This window comes from Haliaeetus leucocephalus, unplaced genomic scaffold (genome assembly GCF_000737465.1).
Source record: "Haliaeetus leucocephalus isolate CR32 unplaced genomic scaffold, Haliaeetus_leucocephalus-4.0 Scaffold741, whole genome shotgun sequence".
Taxonomy (NCBI): Eukaryota; Metazoa; Chordata; class Aves; order Accipitriformes; family Accipitridae; genus Haliaeetus; species Haliaeetus leucocephalus.
The window spans coordinates 5,636,341-5,655,422 of NW_010973177.1; the positions used below are offsets into that span (position 1 = coordinate 5,636,341).

The 19,082-nt window shown below is 52.9% G+C and overlaps 1 protein-coding gene across 3 annotated transcripts in view; it reads right to left on the reverse strand.

Moving 5' to 3' along the window:
- The window catches only part of DYSF (dysferlin), a 100,241-nt gene that overhangs the window by 45,271 nt on the left and 35,888 nt on the right, over window positions 1-19,082 (reverse strand). For all 3 annotated transcript variants that reach the window (XM_010580810.1, XM_010580809.1, XM_010580808.1), the window contains exons 32-39: window positions 15,676-15,857; window positions 14,602-14,742; window positions 13,288-13,322; window positions 12,648-12,672; window positions 8,866-8,967; window positions 8,173-8,334; window positions 7,807-7,972; window positions 7,395-7,468 (exon numbers count right to left, since the gene is read on the reverse strand). In XM_010580810.1, coding sequence (XP_010579112.1) covers window positions 7,395-7,468; window positions 7,807-7,972; window positions 8,173-8,334; window positions 8,866-8,967; window positions 12,648-12,672; window positions 13,288-13,322; window positions 14,602-14,742; window positions 15,676-15,857 — 887 coding nt within the window. The remainder of the gene's footprint in view (window positions 1-7,394; window positions 7,469-7,806; window positions 7,973-8,172; window positions 8,335-8,865; window positions 8,968-12,647; window positions 12,673-13,287; window positions 13,323-14,601; window positions 14,743-15,675; window positions 15,858-19,082) is intronic.

Genomic DNA, 19,082 nt, shown 5'->3' on the forward strand with positions numbered 1-19,082 from the left:
GCTTCTTTTCTTCACATTCAGTAACCATGATGTTTCCAGTTCATGTGCACATAGACTTGTTCTAAACAGACCTCAGGCTGAACTTCTCACCCCACTTGGATGAGACGGACAACACACTCAACAACCTCAGAGCAGAGGGGTTTTGTGTCTGTTTGTTTTCTCTATTTCAGATGAGGACAACAAAGTGATCCTTTGTTCCAGTCATCCATCAGAGGAGGGACCACAGCCAGGCTTGGCAAGGAGGGAGAAGGGCTTTGGAGCCACACAATGAAACACACCCATGCGCACACGCACGGGCAGGAACAATCCCGGCTCCTGCTTCCAAGGTCACCACTGGAAGAGCACGCGGTACGGAGACTGCAGCCCTGGGCAGGGGGTCCTGGCCCGGGATCCATCCCCTTTCCCAGGGAGAAGGAGTAAGATGGCCTCTGCAGACTGGGACTCCTCCTTCACCCTCCAAACCTGGCCCCAGCAGGGAGCCAAGCGGGGTGGAGGGACCCTGATGGCTGCGGGGTGTCAGACCACCCAAGCACAAGTCCCCCCGACCCATGCCTGCCACCAGGAGAGGGTGGTCATGGGAGGAACAGCATTCAGGGCCAAAATTTAGAGGTTAGGGAGGGAGATGGTGGGAATTTTGGCTTGGCTTTCCATGAACAAGCCCTCTCCTCCTCCGCTCCCCAAACAAAGGGTGAAAGTGAAAGACAAACAAACAAACAGAGAAGAATTAATCTGGGGTCACACTGAATAATTCAATTCATTGCAGGGTGTTTTGTTTGTGAAATGTTTCTTTCAGTAAAGAAATGTCAAAGCCTTCCACTTTGAAACCGCTGCAGCAGAGTGTTTTGCCTTTGCCACATCCCTCTCCCCCTTCTTCCCCTTTTACCTCCCGTTTAAACGGTTCCCCAAGTTTGATCCGAGTTTGTAAATGCTTTCAATAGGCTTTAAACTGCCCCAGGGAACAAAGTATTTATTGCAGAGCCGGGTCCCTCCAGCTGCAAACCTCTGTCTCACTCCTTCCTCTGGGACCTCTGTGCCAATCCACCACCGCTGGGCAGCAGCCCCCCGAGCAGCAAACACTGTGTACACCTGTATAAAGGTCTGTGTGTGTCCCCATCCATAACTTTTGTCCCCAAAAGGCTGATCTGAGCAGGTTTGGTAACATCGTGATGAAGGAAGAGCTGAGCTGCTCCATATGTACCAGCCTCAGGAGCACCGCAGGAAACCCAGCTCATTACTCCTGTTGCCCGCAACTATTTTTGGGGAAGAAGGCCCTGCCTTCAGGTCTGGGGACATTGCTAGGGAAATATTATTCTGACCTTTGCTGGACATTTAAAAAATAAAAATTACATCATGCAATACGTGGTGTCATTTATTTTGGTTAAAGGGAAGTCAAACATGAGCAAGAGCTCACTTCACTTTGCAGCCTAAGGCTGAGGCACCTCATTTCGGAGAGGCCACAGGTGCCCCCCTTTACCCACCCCTCCCTCGCTTATTGCCACAGCCCTCCTCTTCCTCACAGGCATCCTCAGAAGCCAGAAGGTTGCTCACCTCTGTCCTCTGCACCCACTGCCCATAAATGCCTTCCTGGATGTTTTGCTAATTGTTGGACTGAGCCTGAGTCCCCTAATGACGAGGTCTGCACACAGGAATGGGGAGACGGGCTGGGTTTCCTTACAGACAGATTTACTTCTGCACATCCCAGCCAAAAGCTGCCTGGGGGAGCAAGTAACAAGAAGGAAAAGATACTCGGTATCACCTGCAGGCAACCCTCAGGAAGGGCTTTTGAACAGGCAGCCCATGGGGCAAGCCTCGGGGAGCTCACAGGAGATCAGACGTTACCAACTTTTCCACCCCAACACCAACTGGGACCATGGCTTCCTCCCCACTGGGACTCAGACCGGGATGCTCCGTGCCCGTATCTCCAGCAGCACAAAGAGAGGGACAGATGCTGCAGGAAGATGCATCTTTCCCCCATCTGCAGCCCCAAACCCAGTAACTGCTCTCCTCGCTCGGCAGCATGTCCAGGGTGGTGGCAGGTCCTCACCTCCACCGAGAAGCAAACAGTGGTAGAGAAACACTGAGGATCCGGCTGCCAACAACCTTCTGTTCCCTGATGGGGGCCCTATTTTCTGGTTGTCCCCTTCCAAAAATGCCTCTTTTGCCTCCAGGTTGGTAGGAAACCTCATTTCCTCCTGCCAGATGTGAGCCTGGCCACCAAGGGCCACCGACGGCCACCTCCGGGACGCAGAGCTCTAGCTCTTAGCAGAGTTGTGTCCCTGCTGCTGGGGGCACACAAGGTCCCCGTGATGGATCCGAACCTACTGTGGACACAACAGTGGTTCTAATTTTCAAAGCAAGTAGTGGATGGAGAGCCAGCTGTACCAAGGATGAGGCATTGATCTACGTACCCCTCCATGGTGTGTGGCTCTCCATCAGGTCAAGGAGCACCCCAAAGTCTCAGGGAAGAACTTCAGAGCCAGGGAAACAACGTTTTTCCATGAATTTGGATAGAAAGCACACAAATTTCCAAAGAAGGATGAGTGGTAGGGTGTAATTCAAAAGACAGATGGACAGTTCTGGATCTGGCATGCCATCAGAAGCGCCTACAGCTTCTGCAGGAGCACTCAGCTATTGCATGGACTTTAAAAACTGGTAAGGGGCAGAACGTGTGTTTGGACAAGAGCATCCAGAGCAAAGCTTTGGAAAGGATGGGAGCTGGAGGAGGGTCCGGGACTGCTACTTTCCTTCCTCCCATTACAACCTGCTCATGGGCGACCCACCAGCCCAGCCCTGAGTCTGAAACGGGCGCCCTTGGTCCTCGGCGCAGCCCTCCCTCGCCCCTCTCCTGCCTGGAGCTGTTTGTGCCGCAGTGGGAGGAGATTTGGGGAGCAGGGCCAGATCCTGCGGCGCCTGCGGTGACGGGGTGCGGCTCACGAAGCAACGGTTTCCCTGCGATGCACCACCACATCTGAGGAGGGGATTAATTCTTGTTTGCAATTTAAACAGCTCCGCCGTGCCAGGGCACTGCGTACACACAATAACAGAGCCTCCAGCCTCACTCCAAATTAGGCTAATGAGGAGCAGGTTTCGGGAGAGGCTCGGAGGAGAAGCTGGCTACCCTTCTCCTCCCACCTCTCCTGTCACCTTCTACCACCTTTGATGGCTCTGCGGACACGATCAACACCCAGCACGGTGCTGAGCTGCGCTTGCAAGAGGTCCCTGCACCCCACAATCCTGCTCTGCCTCCCAAACTACCCCAAAATACCCTGCCCGACTGCCTTCGCCTCTGGGTCAGCATCTCCAAGAGGTCCCCCGGCGATGGACGGGGCCAAAGCACCACCTCAGCGGTGATGGGGGTTTGCATATTTGGTTCCTTAAATGCAGATGCACACATGTCCACACAGCACCTATGGTCTCTGGCTTGCACACCCCATGCCACCAACAAGCATGTTCACGGTTAATGCTCATCAAAAGATGGAAAAAAAAAAAAGAGCTTTGAAGGACAATTTTTCATTTTCTTTTCCAAACTAACTGCAATAAAAAAGGTGGAAGCCAAAAGAAATTTGAAATTCTGCCATTTTTGGAGCGCAAATGTAAGAAGAGTGTGAGCCCTGGGTTTCTCTTTCTTGCCTTGCCCTCACCTCCAGGTGCAAAAAAAACGGGGAAAAACAGCGAAACGGTGAATGGGTCTCGGGGGAAACACTGACAGTGAATGAACTGCTGCAAAATTAACACAAAAAACATTCTTGATTTTTCCTTGCTCGAAAATAAAGAGAAGAAACTACCTAAAGAAAAGAAAAAAACCTATAAAATTCTCTTTTCATTAAAAAGCCGTGGCAATCTGATCAGGGCATTTCAAGTGACAGTGGGCACGGCAGAGCACCTCCTGCAGGCAGGGAGTCCCCCCCGAGCCTGTGCCACGGGTTTGGGGCACCCCAGGGTGCTGCTCCCATCTTGCCCATATAGCAAAGGCAGAGGTGATGGAGCAAACTGGGAGTCCCACCAACCCCGTAGAGCACGAGCATCCGGCGCAACCTTGGCCAGGCACCTTCAGCACCAGATCACAGAGGACCCCAGCTCCACGCCAGCCCCAAGCCGGGGTCCCGCGGTGGCCGCAGTCCCCTCTCTGCACTCAGCAAAGCCTTCGCCTGCGGCTCTCGTAAAGGATATTTATGGGAGGAAACTTTCCTCCCCTCCCCTCCCTCAAAAAAGCAGCCACCGGGTTAATAAACCACTGGCAAAACAAAGCAAGGGAATTTCCATTAAGTAGAGTAAAAGGTAATTAGCGGCTGGGCTGAAAGTGCCCGCCTCGTCCTGCGTCACGGCAGCCAGGGCCGGCGCTAAGCGCAAGCCCCAGCCGTCCTGGCTCCCAGCGAGAAAGCAAATTTGGGTCAAAACCCTGGGTTCCCAGAGGGAATTGCATTTCCCTTTCGTTACCTCCACCAAAGTCACGGGAGACGGAGCAGGAGCGACTGCGGGTCTGGACCCCACTGAAGGCAAAGGCACAGAAAAATCAGGGGTGGGAAATGGCGCTGGCAGATGAAGGTCAGAGGAAAGGAAACGTTTCATAAAATCAGTTGCATTTAACAAATGGTTTTGCCATCAGAATAAGGCAGCGGAGGACCAGTGTGGAGAGGGTCATTCTGATGCTCTCAAAGAGCAGTATTGCACGTCAGAAGTGCTGCAGGTTGTTATTTTGCTACACATCACCACTTTTACTGAAAACTGACCAAAAAAGAAAGAAAGGGGTAGAGTTTAAACTGTAGATTTCAGAATATGGGGGAAAAAGAAATTAGTCAAACCAAACTGAAAGTTGGGTAGATTTTTCTATTAAAAAATAAGAAATTATGCCTTCACAGCTTGACGGAGTTGCAGAAGCAAAACCAGTCCACCCATCGCTGCCCCATCTGTGGCCGTGGGTCAGGAGGGGGCCAGAAAAACCCTCTGTTGGGGGTCTTAGCCCATGGCTAAAGCAAACTCCACATGGCCTCTGCCACCAAGCAGCACCATTCCATCCTTCACACAATCTCTGTCTGTGCCCGCCACCGTGGGAGCAGCAAACCCACCCTGGGGTGCTTTGACCCTTTTCTGGGGATCCACCCCACCCACAGCTCTCTCTGCAGAGGGTCTTGCAACACTGGGGGAGGCACCGAGTGCCACCAGCTTCCTTGGCGCAGCAAAGGGACATCGCTTGCCCAGCATCATGCAGCTAATCAGAGGTAAAGGCATGACCTGCACCCCAATCCTCCTACACACGTTATTCCCTGACGCCCTCAATTTTCTCCCAAGTGCTTTCTGCGCTAGGCTAGAAAAAGGGGTTTTTTTTATTTGCAGAAGTGAAGGTTCCTGTTCCAAGACTCCTTTTGGTGTGTTTTTTTACAGACATGCTCCAGTTACTTTACTGATACAAGATGAAGCACAATTGTAAATTATTAAGACAAATCTGCAAATGGCAGGGGAATGGAAAGCCAATTAGGTTGCCAGTAGTATTTTCTGTCTGGAGTTGCTTTTTCCTTTCAATGACACTTGTTCACTTGGGCCAATGTTTTCAAACTCCACTGTCCAGTTCCTAATCAATGCTGAAGCATCTGAGGACAAGATGCCAGCATGCCAGGGAGCTGAGCATATGAACGTGGTGGGGAACCCAAAAAGCCAACTCGTTTGACATTCCTCGCTGCAAGGACTGTGGGGTGACCTTGCCTGAGAGCACCAACCTGGATCTCATCAGCGCTTGGGATAGGTAGGCATGAGCAGGGCCAGCTGCAGTCAAGACCGCAACAGGCTGGAGTCCCACACCCACAGCTTTTGCCGAGCACTGGCCAAAATCTTGATTTTTTCCTTAGCCCAAAGCCTGAAAGCCTTGAACTGGGCAGAGGCTGCAGCATGCAACGCGCGCTCCTGCTTAAGCAATGCCTGCTCAGCCGTAGGGAGGACTTGAAAGGCACAAACCTAAAGCAGACAACCTAGCACGAGGGATGCAGCAAGGAGAGACGTGCAGCTCCAGCTCCAGCTCTGAATCTCCAGGGACAGCCTGATGCTGGGACCCCAGTCTGAGCCCACCGTGGGACCCAACTGCAGATATCTGATGGCACAGATCAGTGGATCTAACGTCCTCTTGAACAGAAACACTGAGGTGTCACCAAGAAGATGAATAAAGAGCAGAAGCATCGACACACAAATTATACATCTTGCTTTTATGGGCAGTGAAAGGCGAGGCAAGAGGCATACCTGAGAGGCAGATCTCTTACAGAAAGCTCAGGCTTTTCTAGCCTGAGGTACCATGCAGCACCCACAACCTTTAAAACAGGGAGGAAGGAAATGCCAGCGCTTGTTAAATACACCAAAGGGACTAGGAGACCATGAAAAGCTCCACCAAATGCCTCTGACAACACTTTCAGCTGCTCCTGAGCCATCAGGCACGCCTACAGATTTGTGCATCACACACGCACACGTCAGCACTGGCAGGTCTCTGCCTCAAAGAGGACACATCTGCTAGCGAAGAAACCCCAGGGCTATAGAAATGTGAAGCACCAGCAGGGCCAGTGTCACCAGTGTGGCCAGACACCTTCCAGCTGTGCGTTAGGAAGGAGGAACAGCAACCCCAGTGGCATGCCCAGCCTGAGCCATCTACAAGGGGCAGCTGAGACCCATCAAACTCATGGCACAGAGAAGCCTGCTTTCTGCAACAGCAGCAACACGTCCCTCCTTCCCTGCTATAGCATGTCCAGTTCCCACCACCATGGGGTAGTCTGCAATCACCCGTGACCCTCTGCAGAGTAAGTGGAGCTGCTAAAAGCAGCGAGTGGGTTTGGAAGCAGCAGTGCATCCTGCAAACAAAGAGCAAAACTGGGGAAAGGAGACCTGCCCGTGTGGTTGTGGTAAGGACGGCTGAGCCTCAGGGAACCTTTGCTTCCAGTGTGGCCCTGGGGAAACTGTCCCATCTGCCAGCATCAGTTTACCCTCTCCAGTGCTGGGGTAAGTCCCCTCAAGGCTGTCAGCTCTTTGGGGCAGCGATGGCCGTTTCCAAGAGAGTATCCCACACAGCAGAGCCCTAAGGGGGTGACTGCAAACCTTCTTCAGCCTCAAACCAAACCATACATTTGAGGAAGAGACGCTGAAGGGAAGAGCCTGGCATGGAGAGAATCTATTGTCTCTCCTCCAGAAAAGCAAATCTGTTGCCTCATCTTAAACGCAAGGGACAAGGATGAGTTTGTCATGGCATGGTGGAGGAGAGGGGCTGAAAACAGAGGTGGAAGCTGCAGAAGGAAGGTTACAACCAGACATGACCTCACATCTGCATCACTCTCTACCCCAGCCCTGTACCCACACAAGTTCCCCCATATCATGCAAAGTAAGAAACCAGTGTCTTCCCACCGCTGCAATTTTTTCCATACCTGGACAGGAATAAGAGGCTCTTTGTCATCGATGTCAATTAGGACATCATCCCTGGGTGTGAGGCTCACATCATCTGCAATCAGAGCAAGCACAAGCATGACCAGGACATCCAGCAGTTAGAAGCTCCAAAGTTGACCCACGTTGGGATCAACGTCCAGGAGCGATCTCAACCTTGCCCAGAGCCTTCACACCAGCCAAAGCTCGTGCTCATGCAGGTTGAACAGCTTGGCCAAGGGACATCCCATCTCACCAACCAACCCCAGAGCTAAATTCCTGCTTGGCATCTCCTGGGCTTTTTGTATCGGACATTACAGCTGGGGTGAGCTAAAAGCAACACATAGAGTGACCCATAGCTCCTCCTGGAGAAGGGCTCAGGTGTGCAGCCAGCATGGTCCTCATGGCAGCACGTACCCGAGTGCTCCTGGGGACCATCCATCTCCTCTCGGTAGGGGTCACAGTAGAAGTCCTCCAGTGAGCGGATGGTGCACTGGCCCACCACGGGCCTTCGGCCAAACGGCCTGTTGTCAATGATTTTGACGATGATGGGGGGGCTGTACAGGCTCTCCTTGGGTAAACGCTGTGGGGACAGGGGAGGGAACATGTAACTATGCAGAGTGGGGAGGGCAGCAGCTCTGCACCTCCCCAAAGGGAATCGAGGTGGAGGAGGACAGAATTAGCTTCACCATAGGATGCTTTTTTTTAATGGGACCTCTGGAGGTCCTTCCCAACCAGCTTTTCTATGACCCCATCACTGCAGGATGGGGACCAGGTCCTCACCACTTCCATGAAGAGCACACAGACGTCAAAGTTGGGGTTCTTCTTCACATTCTTGATGACGCAGGACTGCACGAGCTGGCCTCCGCACTCCACCAGCAGGCTGGGCGAGGTGACACTGGCCAGTTGGTAGCTCTTGAGGTTCCTCAGCCCCCAGGCCAGGATCTGAAGGGTGAGGGGAACAAACAGCAAAGACTGAGCCAAAGGTCTGCCTCCGGGTCTCTCACTGAGCTTCTCAGCAATGGAGGTAAACCTGAAAGTTGGCCCACCATGAAGGAGAGATGAATCAACCATGTAGGACGGCCGGTGCTGGGAGAAGCCAGGTCATACAGTAAGTGTTTCTCTGTGCGCACCAATACACCAGATCCACAACTGCTTATCTATTAATGGAGCATCTCTGTTCTGGGCAAATATCACCCTGGTGTGATGCAGACTGTCCTTCTAAAAAGCAAGTGTGGTCCAGGGCTCTGATCTGCCCTAGAACTTGACTGCTTGGTGAGACTCATTTTCCCAGCAAGACATTTTTGACAGATAACTCATGAGCAGAACCAGCTCCCAGCACTGGTGGGACTCTGTAACCACAGAGTCTGGCTTGGATCCCATTTCTGGGTCTCATCCCCCCCCCTGTTAAGGACACACATTTGGGGTGTTATTCTGTGAGGGGGATAGCTGCGTCGCACGCTCCCCATCACTCACCTCGATGGCCGTGCGCTGCAGGACCGGTTTGATTCCTTGAGGGACCATGTAAATGTTGGGCTCCCGCTGGGGCGGGGGGTACGGCAGGTCAGCGTCCGCGGACTGCAAGGGAGCAGAGATGCAAAGGGCACATCAGGTCGTGCCATGATGGGACACCAACCCCATCATCTCCCCCTCCCCACACTGCGTCCCCCAGAGTCTCCTTCTCTGCAAAACTCATCTCCCCCCAGAAGTCCAGGACAGCTAGACAGGGGGACATGAGGGCTGGGGGGATGAATGTACTTGCAAGCTGTTTCTCTCCCATTGATCTGACCCTGGAAAAGATCAAACATCTACTGCTGAGAGCGATCCCTGAGACTTTCCAAGGGAACTAAGAGGGATCTGCCCTCCATCAAGGTTCAGCCTCCTTTAGGGGAGGAGGGGATGAAACCACATCTATCCCACGCCAGGACCACAGTGAGACAGTTATGCAGAGGGATGAGGAGAGGGGACGAAGCAGCAGCAGGGGGTTAATTAGTGAAATACAGCTCCTTGAGTTGGACAGAGTGAGATGCTGTGACCAACTCCTGAAAAGTAGCAATTCAGAGCGGGCAGCACAGTGGGACGGAGGGTTGGCATTGCCTCCCGATGCAGGAAAGGGCTGTCGTTCATACAACAGCTCAGCTATAAACCGTAACTGGCAGCCGCCAAGCTGCCGGCCACAGGACAAGGCTCAGATAAAGCTGTCTATGCACGGTGTACACAGAAGGAGATTTCCTTCGGGATAAGACCAAATCTGGACAGCAGGTGAGGGATTCAAAATTTGCCTTCACAGAGGAGGAAAGCAGGGAGCCAGACTTCCCCGGCCATTTGCAGAGGACGGGCTCTGAGCCCTCCCAGATTTTGGGTTCTCCTTGACCTGCATCTTTGAGTTCAGAGTCACTGAAAAACCAGGAATGAAAGCAAAACCTCTAAAAATGCAACCCTCAACCAAGGGCAGTTGGAACCAATTTAGGAGACCGGCATTCTTTTCAGGCTGGAGTATTATTGCATTAAATTAAGTGTGTATATGTATTTCAATTATAGGATTGGTTCAGGTTTATATATGTATGTATATAAATGCTCTACAAAGGGATTTTTCATGGTGGCATGTTAGATATACTAGACGCTAAGCTTTAATTTTCATTGGCAGTTGCTGGTGGCTGCTGAATCAAGCTGCTTGTTAGCTGAAGACTTTCGGTAACTCCATTTCGGGGCAGATGTCTGAGTTCCCACATGGGGCAGACGGTAAATCTGGGGCAGGCAGTCCTCCCTCCAGTGGTCCACATGCTTGCAGAAATGGTTAGTGCTAGCAGGGAAAGGGAAGGTTATCTGGGAGGTGAGTGCCTAAAGAGAAGGGAGAGGTGCAGAGCATCCCCAGCATCGCTTGGGTGCTCGGCACTTCTGGTAACCCACCTACTTACCCAGAGCCTTAATTTCAGGCTACTCAGACGTTGCACCATCAGCATGAGCTGATCCTTCCTTGGGGTAGAGGAATAGACCAAATGACCCTTGAAGAGCTATCCCCAGATTTTGTTTGTGACCTGTAGCACTTAGAGCACATCAGGTGCCTAAGCACAGACTGAACCATGAAGAGCCTCAGTCTGTCCTTGTATAGTGACCTATGTTCAATTCTAGCTTTAAATGTGCTCAAGTTGCATTTAAGTTGCATAATAGAGATGCAGAAATCACCTAGCCCATCTCCAAACCCCAAGGCAGGCTCAAACTCCACACAGCCCCTGTGAGACAGCTACACAGTCTGTTCTCAAAAAGGAAGGGGGTTTTTCCCTATCAGGGCACCTAAATCTTCACTGATGCAAATATCATGTGTTGCATTTCCTTATCATCATTGGACTAAAGATCATTCCAATCCTTCTATCCTCTGGCAAATCTGTATGGGAAAAGGGGAAAGCCTTGGGGAAAGAACTCCTGCCTGTCCCCCATCCTCTCCAGGTTCAACAGTGGCTTTGAAAGCCAACAGTGCACACTCGGCTTCTAACACTGCAATGTCTTCAGTTAACACTAGCCGTTTCTAAGTCCTTCTCAATCCCTGCTGCTCTCCTGGTTGTTTGGCAGTCGTTCCCCTGGGTCTCACCTGAATGCACAAGCATTAAGTGTTTCACCAGATGGGACAGAAATGAGCAGTGAGTCCTGGGGATGAGGCAGGAGCAGGGAGGGTTCAGGGTGGTAGTGGGGAACAAGCAATTCCCAGACACAGCTCTCAAGCCAGACACAGCAGGCTGGATGGAGGAGACAGCCATGAAAAGACCTGTGGGGTCTGCTGGCAGCTGGGATGGTTTGAACAAGGACAAGTCAGAGGGAAGCAGGGTGGAACGGAGCTCTGGAGATCATCTAGTCCAACCCTGACTTTGATACAGGGTTGGAAGCGAGATGAGCAAAAGTGAGCACAGATCAGCCCAGTCAAAACAGTGGCTGGAAACGTCTCCCAGTTTGAGTGTGCAGCTGGGCCACGTTGTTTCAAGAGGGGTGTAAATCCCAGTGCTTGGAGGGGATCTAGCCCCAAAAGGCTGCTCCCATTTGCACCAAACAGAAATGCAGTAGAAGGAAGCCTGATGCCAGCCTGGTCGTTCAGATACATCATGAGCCTGAATGAGGCACATATGAGCCAGATTCTCCATAAGGCTTGTTATTTACTGCTACGGGCACTGGAGACCTCAGGCTGGCATCACTCTTTTGGCTGCAGCCTCAGTGGGTTGGTCTGGATGGGGTTTCTGCAGGGAAGGTGGGTCAGGCCACGCCACGTCTGAAGGAGCTGGTCTCTCTGAGAGTCTCTGTTGGGACTTTGCTTGGTTTCTGGGCACAGGCAGAGAAACAGAGGAGAGTCGAGTGTTTGAGCATAAAAGGTACCCATTGGAGGAGCCCCTCGTAGAACAAGGCAGGGGTGCAGAGCTGTGGAGTGCCCCGTCCAGAAATGGCAGTAGCAAGAAATGGAGGAGAAAGAGCAGAGAGATGGTTATGTTTACATGGGCTCATCCATCTCAGCCCACACGGAGCACAAAGATGAGCCCCACACCATCAGGAAAGGCTGCTTGGGTGGAAGAAACCCATCCTGCAAAACCATGTTTATCCCATCCAACCCTTCATGGAAATGTGGCCGGGCTCTTCGCATGCCCCAGGTCCCTCCTAGCTCATCTCCCAGACTTTGGGGTTAACTGGCTCCTAGGGCCACCACAACACACAGACGTGCCCCTTGTTCAGCTCCCTGCCTTGTGTTTTCCAAGATACCAGCCTACCCTGACATTGCTTGGCTCAGCCTGTGATCTGCTCTGTAGGATGCACAAGGTCTGGGTAGCAATTTTGACGGGTTGCCCAAGCAGCAGCTCGGGATCCTGATGAGAGTATTTCCTTCAGAGCAACTGGAACAGTCCAGCACATGATCCAGTTCATGGTGAATTCCCCATGAAAAGTTGCAAACTTTTCAACTGGGATTTCAGTTGAGGTCCAGCCAAAGGTCAGCCCAGCATTTCGGCTGTTGCATGCTTTGTTTGGAAGGGTTGAGCACCAGTAGACCTCATGCACACACACATCCCACAAAGGTTAAATATTACCCGACATGCCCTGCCATCGGGAACAATTCCTGGGTTAAGCACAGAGCCCATCTACCCTGTCCTGCTGGTGATCATTTGTGCTACGAAAATCCTGATGCTATTGGCTTGACTCATCTGAGAAGAAGTGGCTGTCCCGTGTAGGCACAATTTTAACAATGTCCAAGATGAAGAGACAACTAAATCCTGGAGACTCACCTCATCCAGGCTGGAGGACAGCTCACTCTGGAGAAGAGAAGGAGAGCACAGAGTCAGAGCAATTCTCATCCATAAGCCCATCCTAGACCTTATAATTGTAGCTGATAACTGAACAGGAAAAATGATGCTTTCCAAGTTCCTGCACACCGCACGCCCTGAGGTTTGAGAAGAAATCAGTGCAAGTGACTTAAAACCATTTAAAATCCAGCATCAGCTAATGCCTGGGCTGCAGGGTAGGAAACACACTGGAGCTGTTGGGAAGCACAGCCCTTCACGATGGGAATGCTGAAATTATTGCAAGGCAGGAAGGTAATGGTGTGTTTGACACCTGAGGAATTATGTCTGGAATGGGATACATTCACCCTGTCTTACAGGTCAAAAGTGAGTTGCCCCACTCACTCCAACTCTATTTACCATCAGCGGAAAGAAACTGGCATCTCTACATGGGGATTCCTTCATCCTGAAACAAGTCCCTAAGACAGAATGGACAAATTGCCTGCAGAAGCAGGGCTGCAAACAGAGTCCACTGCAAACCTCTGCAGGAGCAGCTGATGGTGCTGGGACCCAGCAGCTCTGTTGGGGCAGGGAAGGGGACAGATTGAGGAGCATAGAGCCTAGGAGCTGCAAACAGGAGAAGGGCATTACCTCGAAGCCAGGGATGTGATGGACAGCCGGCTGTGGAGAAAAAAAAACACACATTTGCCATTTGCACTCCTGGTGCTAACTCAGCTTTATCTGGCAGAGAAACAGCAGTCCTCCCATAGCCACACGCTGCCCCCTCCATGCCCAGTGCTGGGCTCCAAAAAGCCTGAGCGAGAGGGCAGAGCTCTCCGTCCGACAACAAGGTACGAGCAGAGCCTCGAATCCCCCCAGCTGCTTTCTGCTAGGATCAAACAAGGTCCTTGGAGAGGGGATTCCTCTCCAAGGTCTTCCCCACCCAGTTCAGCAACTTCTGAGGGGGGTGAGGAGGAAGGAGAGGCTGCATGCAGGTGATCCGATGCCCCATCCTGGCAGCAGAGACGTCCCCTGACCCCCACTCAGCAGCCCCTCACTGGTGCGGCAAGGCTGGTACCCAGCCCATCCAACCCCGGCGGCTGCAGCAGCATCGTGGGCAGAGCACAGCATCCCTCCGGGAACAGAGCTGGGACCTACGGTGGAGGGAGGGAAGAGGGAGCTGTGGGACCCTCGTTCCCAGTTAGCACCTCGGGGCTGGGAGGGAAGAACGGGCCAGGGAGATTTAGCCTTCCAGTCTATCCCCTTTCCCTGGCATAGAGGCACATCTGGGCTGCAGCCAGGCGCCGCAGCCAGTGGAAAAGCCAGAGACGAGAGAGGCGAGGGGGTGGTGCGTGCAGGGGGACAGGGAGGGTTGGGAAAGCACACGAGAGCACGCTGGGCCATGATGAGGAGCCTCCCCTGCCCGGGCTGGCTCCGAAGAGCAGCCTCCTTCCCCCGTGGCTCATTACATGAACGGCCAGCACTGAGTGCAGAAGCTTGCTGCAGGAGTAACCGCCCGCTTCAGCTCTCATTAAACCCCCTCCGGAAATTAACTCTGAGCAAAGGGCAGCAAGCTGGGGCCAAATGCATCAAGCTCTTCCCGCGGTGTGAAGGTGCCGAGGCTCTGAGCTCAGCACCGCAGCCGGCCAGGCAGCCGTGCCTCCCGAACCGGTACCCAGCAGCCCAGGTTTCGGTCCGGCACCGAGCCTCTTCTCGCTGGCCTCGCTAATTGCCTCCCATCGCACGGCTGCGGTGCAGCCAGCGCTGAGCATCGCAGCTGGGTCTGCTCGGAGCAGCCGTCCTGGTGAAACTGAGGACGGGCAGGCGTAGAGCTGCTGAGCCCAGGCGGGCATCACTCAGCGTTGAGCAAAGGTTGGATCCTGCTGGGTGCTGAGAGGCTCCGAGGGAAGAAGCCAGCATTGCAGTTAGAGACAGGATCAGGTCCGGGTGGGGAGCTCACCTTCTCCCTCTGAATCAGCTCGAAGGCAGCCAGCAGCTCCCCGACATTTCTGTTCGCCTTGATGACCGGGTGCCAGGAGAGCCGCGGCGAGTGCACCAGGCTGGGCTTGCAAATGCAGCGCCCCATGAACTCATCTGCACCCTGAAAGGCAATCAATCACAGGCACAGGGAGCTTTCTTCCCACCCCACTTCCCAGAGGAGTCCATCACTATGCACCCGCATCTCGTCTGAAACCCCGACACTCAGCAAGCAGGCTCAATGTCTGAACCAGTATGGGACCGGTTCAGAAAAAAAGGTGGGTTTGATGCCCATGTAGACTCAAGCTTTCAAACTCCTCCCTGTAACTGCTAGAGCTAGAAATGCACTCTTTCTTCTACATTTTGGCTTAAACAGGAGGTGAAATTCCTACAGCATCACACGATATCCAGAGCAGGAGCTCCGAGTACAGTATTAAGTATCAGCAGCTCTTAAAAATCCCATTCACTGATCTGCAACAGGATCTTCAGTTGCTTTTGCTGCTTCCTGATGGCTTCTTTTGGAGGAGGGAGAGCAGAAGGGTTCCTGAGAGGTTCCGAGACGTTCTGGAGACATATTCTACATGCTTATTACTTATGCACTGCTTACACGTGGTCTGAAATCCCTTCTGCTCTTGTGACATGCTACAGCCTAGTTTTTCTAGGAAGGACTAAAGGTTATGTCACCAGCCCTGCAAATGCCATCACTGCAAGGCACTTTGGATACCATTGAGCAGCTGAGCAAACAACAGTGTATCATCCCCTACTTGCGTGACTGCTTTAAAACCTGTCCCAAGCTTTTCCCACAAGGAAATATGGTTAATTGGGCCATCCTGCAAAACACGATGTAGATGCAGCTTTGGTGACTAGAGCAGGGCCACCAAGGACATCACTAGCAGAGCTGTTCGCTGAATTTTTTGTCTTCTGAGTGTCCAGCTCAATGTCAGAGCCACCCAGAGATGTGACAGCATTGCACTCCAGAGGGCAGGAGCGATGTGTTTGTTCCATCTACCCCAGCACACTCCCACCGTGAAGGTCCAGCTCATGCTGACACACTTACGTAGGTGTCGTGGTCATATATTTCCACCACGATGTTGGGAGGGGAGTCAGATACGTTCTGGGGATCCCCAAAGATCTCTATCTCGTAGAAGATGAGTGTCTGGTCCCAGGTGGGGTTCAAGGTGTTCTTGATCACCACCGTCTTCTGACTTTGATGGAGGAAGGAGACAATGGCATAAGGATCTGCAAGGGATGTTAGACAAGAGGCAAAGGATGAATTAGAGCTACCGGTCTAGGAAGGAGAAAGCAATTCATAGTCATTCAAGGGCCAGTGGGCTGCGCAGGGAAGACTGTGAACAGGCTGAAAGAGCTGCAGGTCTTTCAGAAACAGCAATGACATTCCCATCATGTCCCAGGCAACTCCAACTGAGAAGAGAATAAAGCCAAGTTCTCCAACACTTATCCCTATACACCAGTTATTTGCAGCTCAGGTACGTCCCAAGCTAGGTGTGATGACTGTATGTTTAGCAACCCTGCAAGCGGGTTGTCTTCCACAGGTTTGCCCTGTCTCTCTTGAACCCACCGTATCCTCCAGTGAGGACTCAAAACTGCATGAAGAACCATCTTCTCATGGTTTTTTTCAGTATCTCCATCTGAGGCTCCCCAGTTCCTGCATTAGGAGAGAAGGAGCAGTCCACCCGTGCCCCACCCGCACTGACACTTAGGGTTCTGCAGGTTTCTATCATGCCAGCCCTAAAACATCTCTTTTTCAGGCTGAAGAGTCTCAGCCTATGGAGTTATTCCTCATAAAGGGCCAATCCAGACCCCTGCTCATTCCAGCTCTTTTTGGGACAAGACAACCACAACGGTCCACAAAACTTAGCTGTCTATCTATGCAAAGACCTTCCTTCTTATCCCACAGCAGCCTCCTTTCCTTAAAAACCTTTGATGAAGGATTTTTTTTGCCAAAAACCTTCTAGCCATCCAATGAGACCATGTTAACCAGAGCAACCTTATCCTCTGGCTTGTGATAGCTCCAGCTGGTGGAGACACCGTGACCTTCCCTGGCCACGTCTCCCAGCTCTCCGCTGCTGTAGCATTAGAAATTTCCTCGCTGCCTGACTTGATCTGTCCTGGTCCAGGTTACCCTCATGACTCCTCACCCTGTCCACCAGCAGTGAGGTAGCACAAATGGTTCACCTATTGCCCTAAGGTGAGGGGGGTTCTCCCAAAAGATGACTCTACAAGGATGAGTGTTTCCATGGTGGTAACACAGCCGTCCTCCAGCAGAGCGGAGAGCACAAACCGTTTCCACGGTGCAGTCCTTCCTGGGGAGATGCAGGAGGTACCAGCACTGCACGTGTGGGTGAGCAGTGACTTCAGGTCACCCCTTGCTGTGAAGACCAGACCACAAAGAAGGTGGCTGGGACATTACTGACTCCTTCCTGGGGTCTTTAACATCTCCAGAAGGGAGAGGAGCTGAGGATGCAGCCAGCAACCAGCCAGAGTCATCCTCTCAGCCCCTTTGCATGAGCTTTGGTAACCTCCATGTCTTGGGGAGGGTTTGGGGTTCCCAGCACTCGGGGTTATCCCGTGTGGCCACCAGACAGCTCTGAGTCTCCCTTAGGGCTGCTGCATCTCATCTTGCCAGCCCCACGCAGATGCCTCAGGTACTCCAGGGTCTCACCAGACCCCTGTACTTAGGCACTGAGCTGGGACCAAGGTGTCTCACCCCCAACTTGGGACAAAGCCAGCGGTTTCTCACAGCGAGGCAGCAACAAACAGCGAGGAGTAGCCTCCCTTAACAACCAAAGCAATTAACACAGGAAGCCTGAGATCAATTAACAACGGAAACATGAAACCTGAGCCCTCTCTAACACCTTCCCTTCCAGACAGCTTCAAAGAGCATGTGGCCCAAACCTGCTGTGGACATCCAGCCCACACCAGCGGTGGCACTGGGCACAGGGACAGGACAGACGGTGGCAGAACCAGGATCAAGGTCTGGGTGAGAGGTTTGAAACATGCCATGGGGTCACACTGTAAGACCCCATGGAGACTGAACACCTTTCATAACCTTATAGCACCTACTGGTCCTTGTCAGGGATTAGACCTCTGTGACTGCTGCATCCCACCTGACTGGTCCCAGGTGGACCCCTCAGCTCTGGTTGCCTACAAAGCCCAACCTCCATGGTGGCAGGAGGCGTCCTGGGCCTTTTTGGAAGGACGCAGGCCACCTTCTCCACCTGGCACCCAGCATGACATGCCACCACAAGACACAGATGCACCGGACAGTGTATGGGGGTCCACCAGCATGCAGCGGGGTACCACCTGGCTCACCCCAAAGCCAGTCCCACAAGACCTACCGGCAACCAGGAGCATGGCAGACCCTACAAACGCAACCGTTAGTGCTTGGCGCTGTGCAAGCCCCCATGGTCCCAGGAGGGGTCCCCCCACCCCGTGAAACAGCGTGCAAACCCCAACATCAGCACTGTCGGGAGACTGTGAGCTTGTGCTGGGAGCAAAAGGTGTCCTGCCTACCCTGGAGATGGAGGAGCATCCCCCAGACACCTGAAGGCAGGGCTGGCTGAGCAGGGCGGCATCCCCCACCCTCCCTCCCGTCTTCCAGGGATGGGGGGGGCCAGGGGGGTGTATTTTCTTTCTTGGCGTCCGGACCGCAGCAGACGTGTTTAATGAGCCGGGGCTGTTTGCGAGGTGGCCGGCTGGAGAGAGCACTATTCACGCTGGGAAGAACCTTTTCCACTTACGTGCTTTTTTCCAGTAAGAGGAAAGCAGAATGCGTTACAATAAACAAAAAAACCATGGATTTGGATTTGCTTTTTTGCTCTTTTTTTTTTTTTCCCCTCCTCTTCTTTTTAAAGGAGGCCTCCATAAAGCCCCTTTGTTTAGACCCTCATGTGCACAGAAGGTTTATTTTTATAACTGTGTAAAGCCCCCTTAATGAACTCCTTTATGCTTTGTTAAGGCAGTGGAGATCACAATTCCACATTGTGGCATGTTGTTACTCATGTTGTCCTTGGCCGGGTTTTTCCGAAGGAAGGGACTCCCCTCCCCGCTCCGCCGATCGGGGCCATGAGATCACCTCGGTCCCCACCGCTTCGAACAACAAACCCTTTGTGGAGGCGGAGGGGAGACGGGACCTCGGTGGGTGCAGACACTGGGTGATTGTTTGGGTGCTCTGCACCTCTCCGGGGCATTTCTGCCCACCCCCCTCTAAGCCCCTCTGCTTCAAAATACGGGGGGAAGCAGGAGCCCCTTGGGATTGTGGTCCTGCTGCCTGGCACGGTGATGCCCGGCTGTCCCCGCAGGCTGCTGCCCGCTGCAGGTCCCCACACCGCACCACTTTTGGGGTCTGTCCCTATATCCCATTTGAGATACGTCACCCCTGTGCCAACACTGGTGGGCAATCCCATGTCCAGCCCCTCTGCAAATCCCCGCGGCAGACGGTCG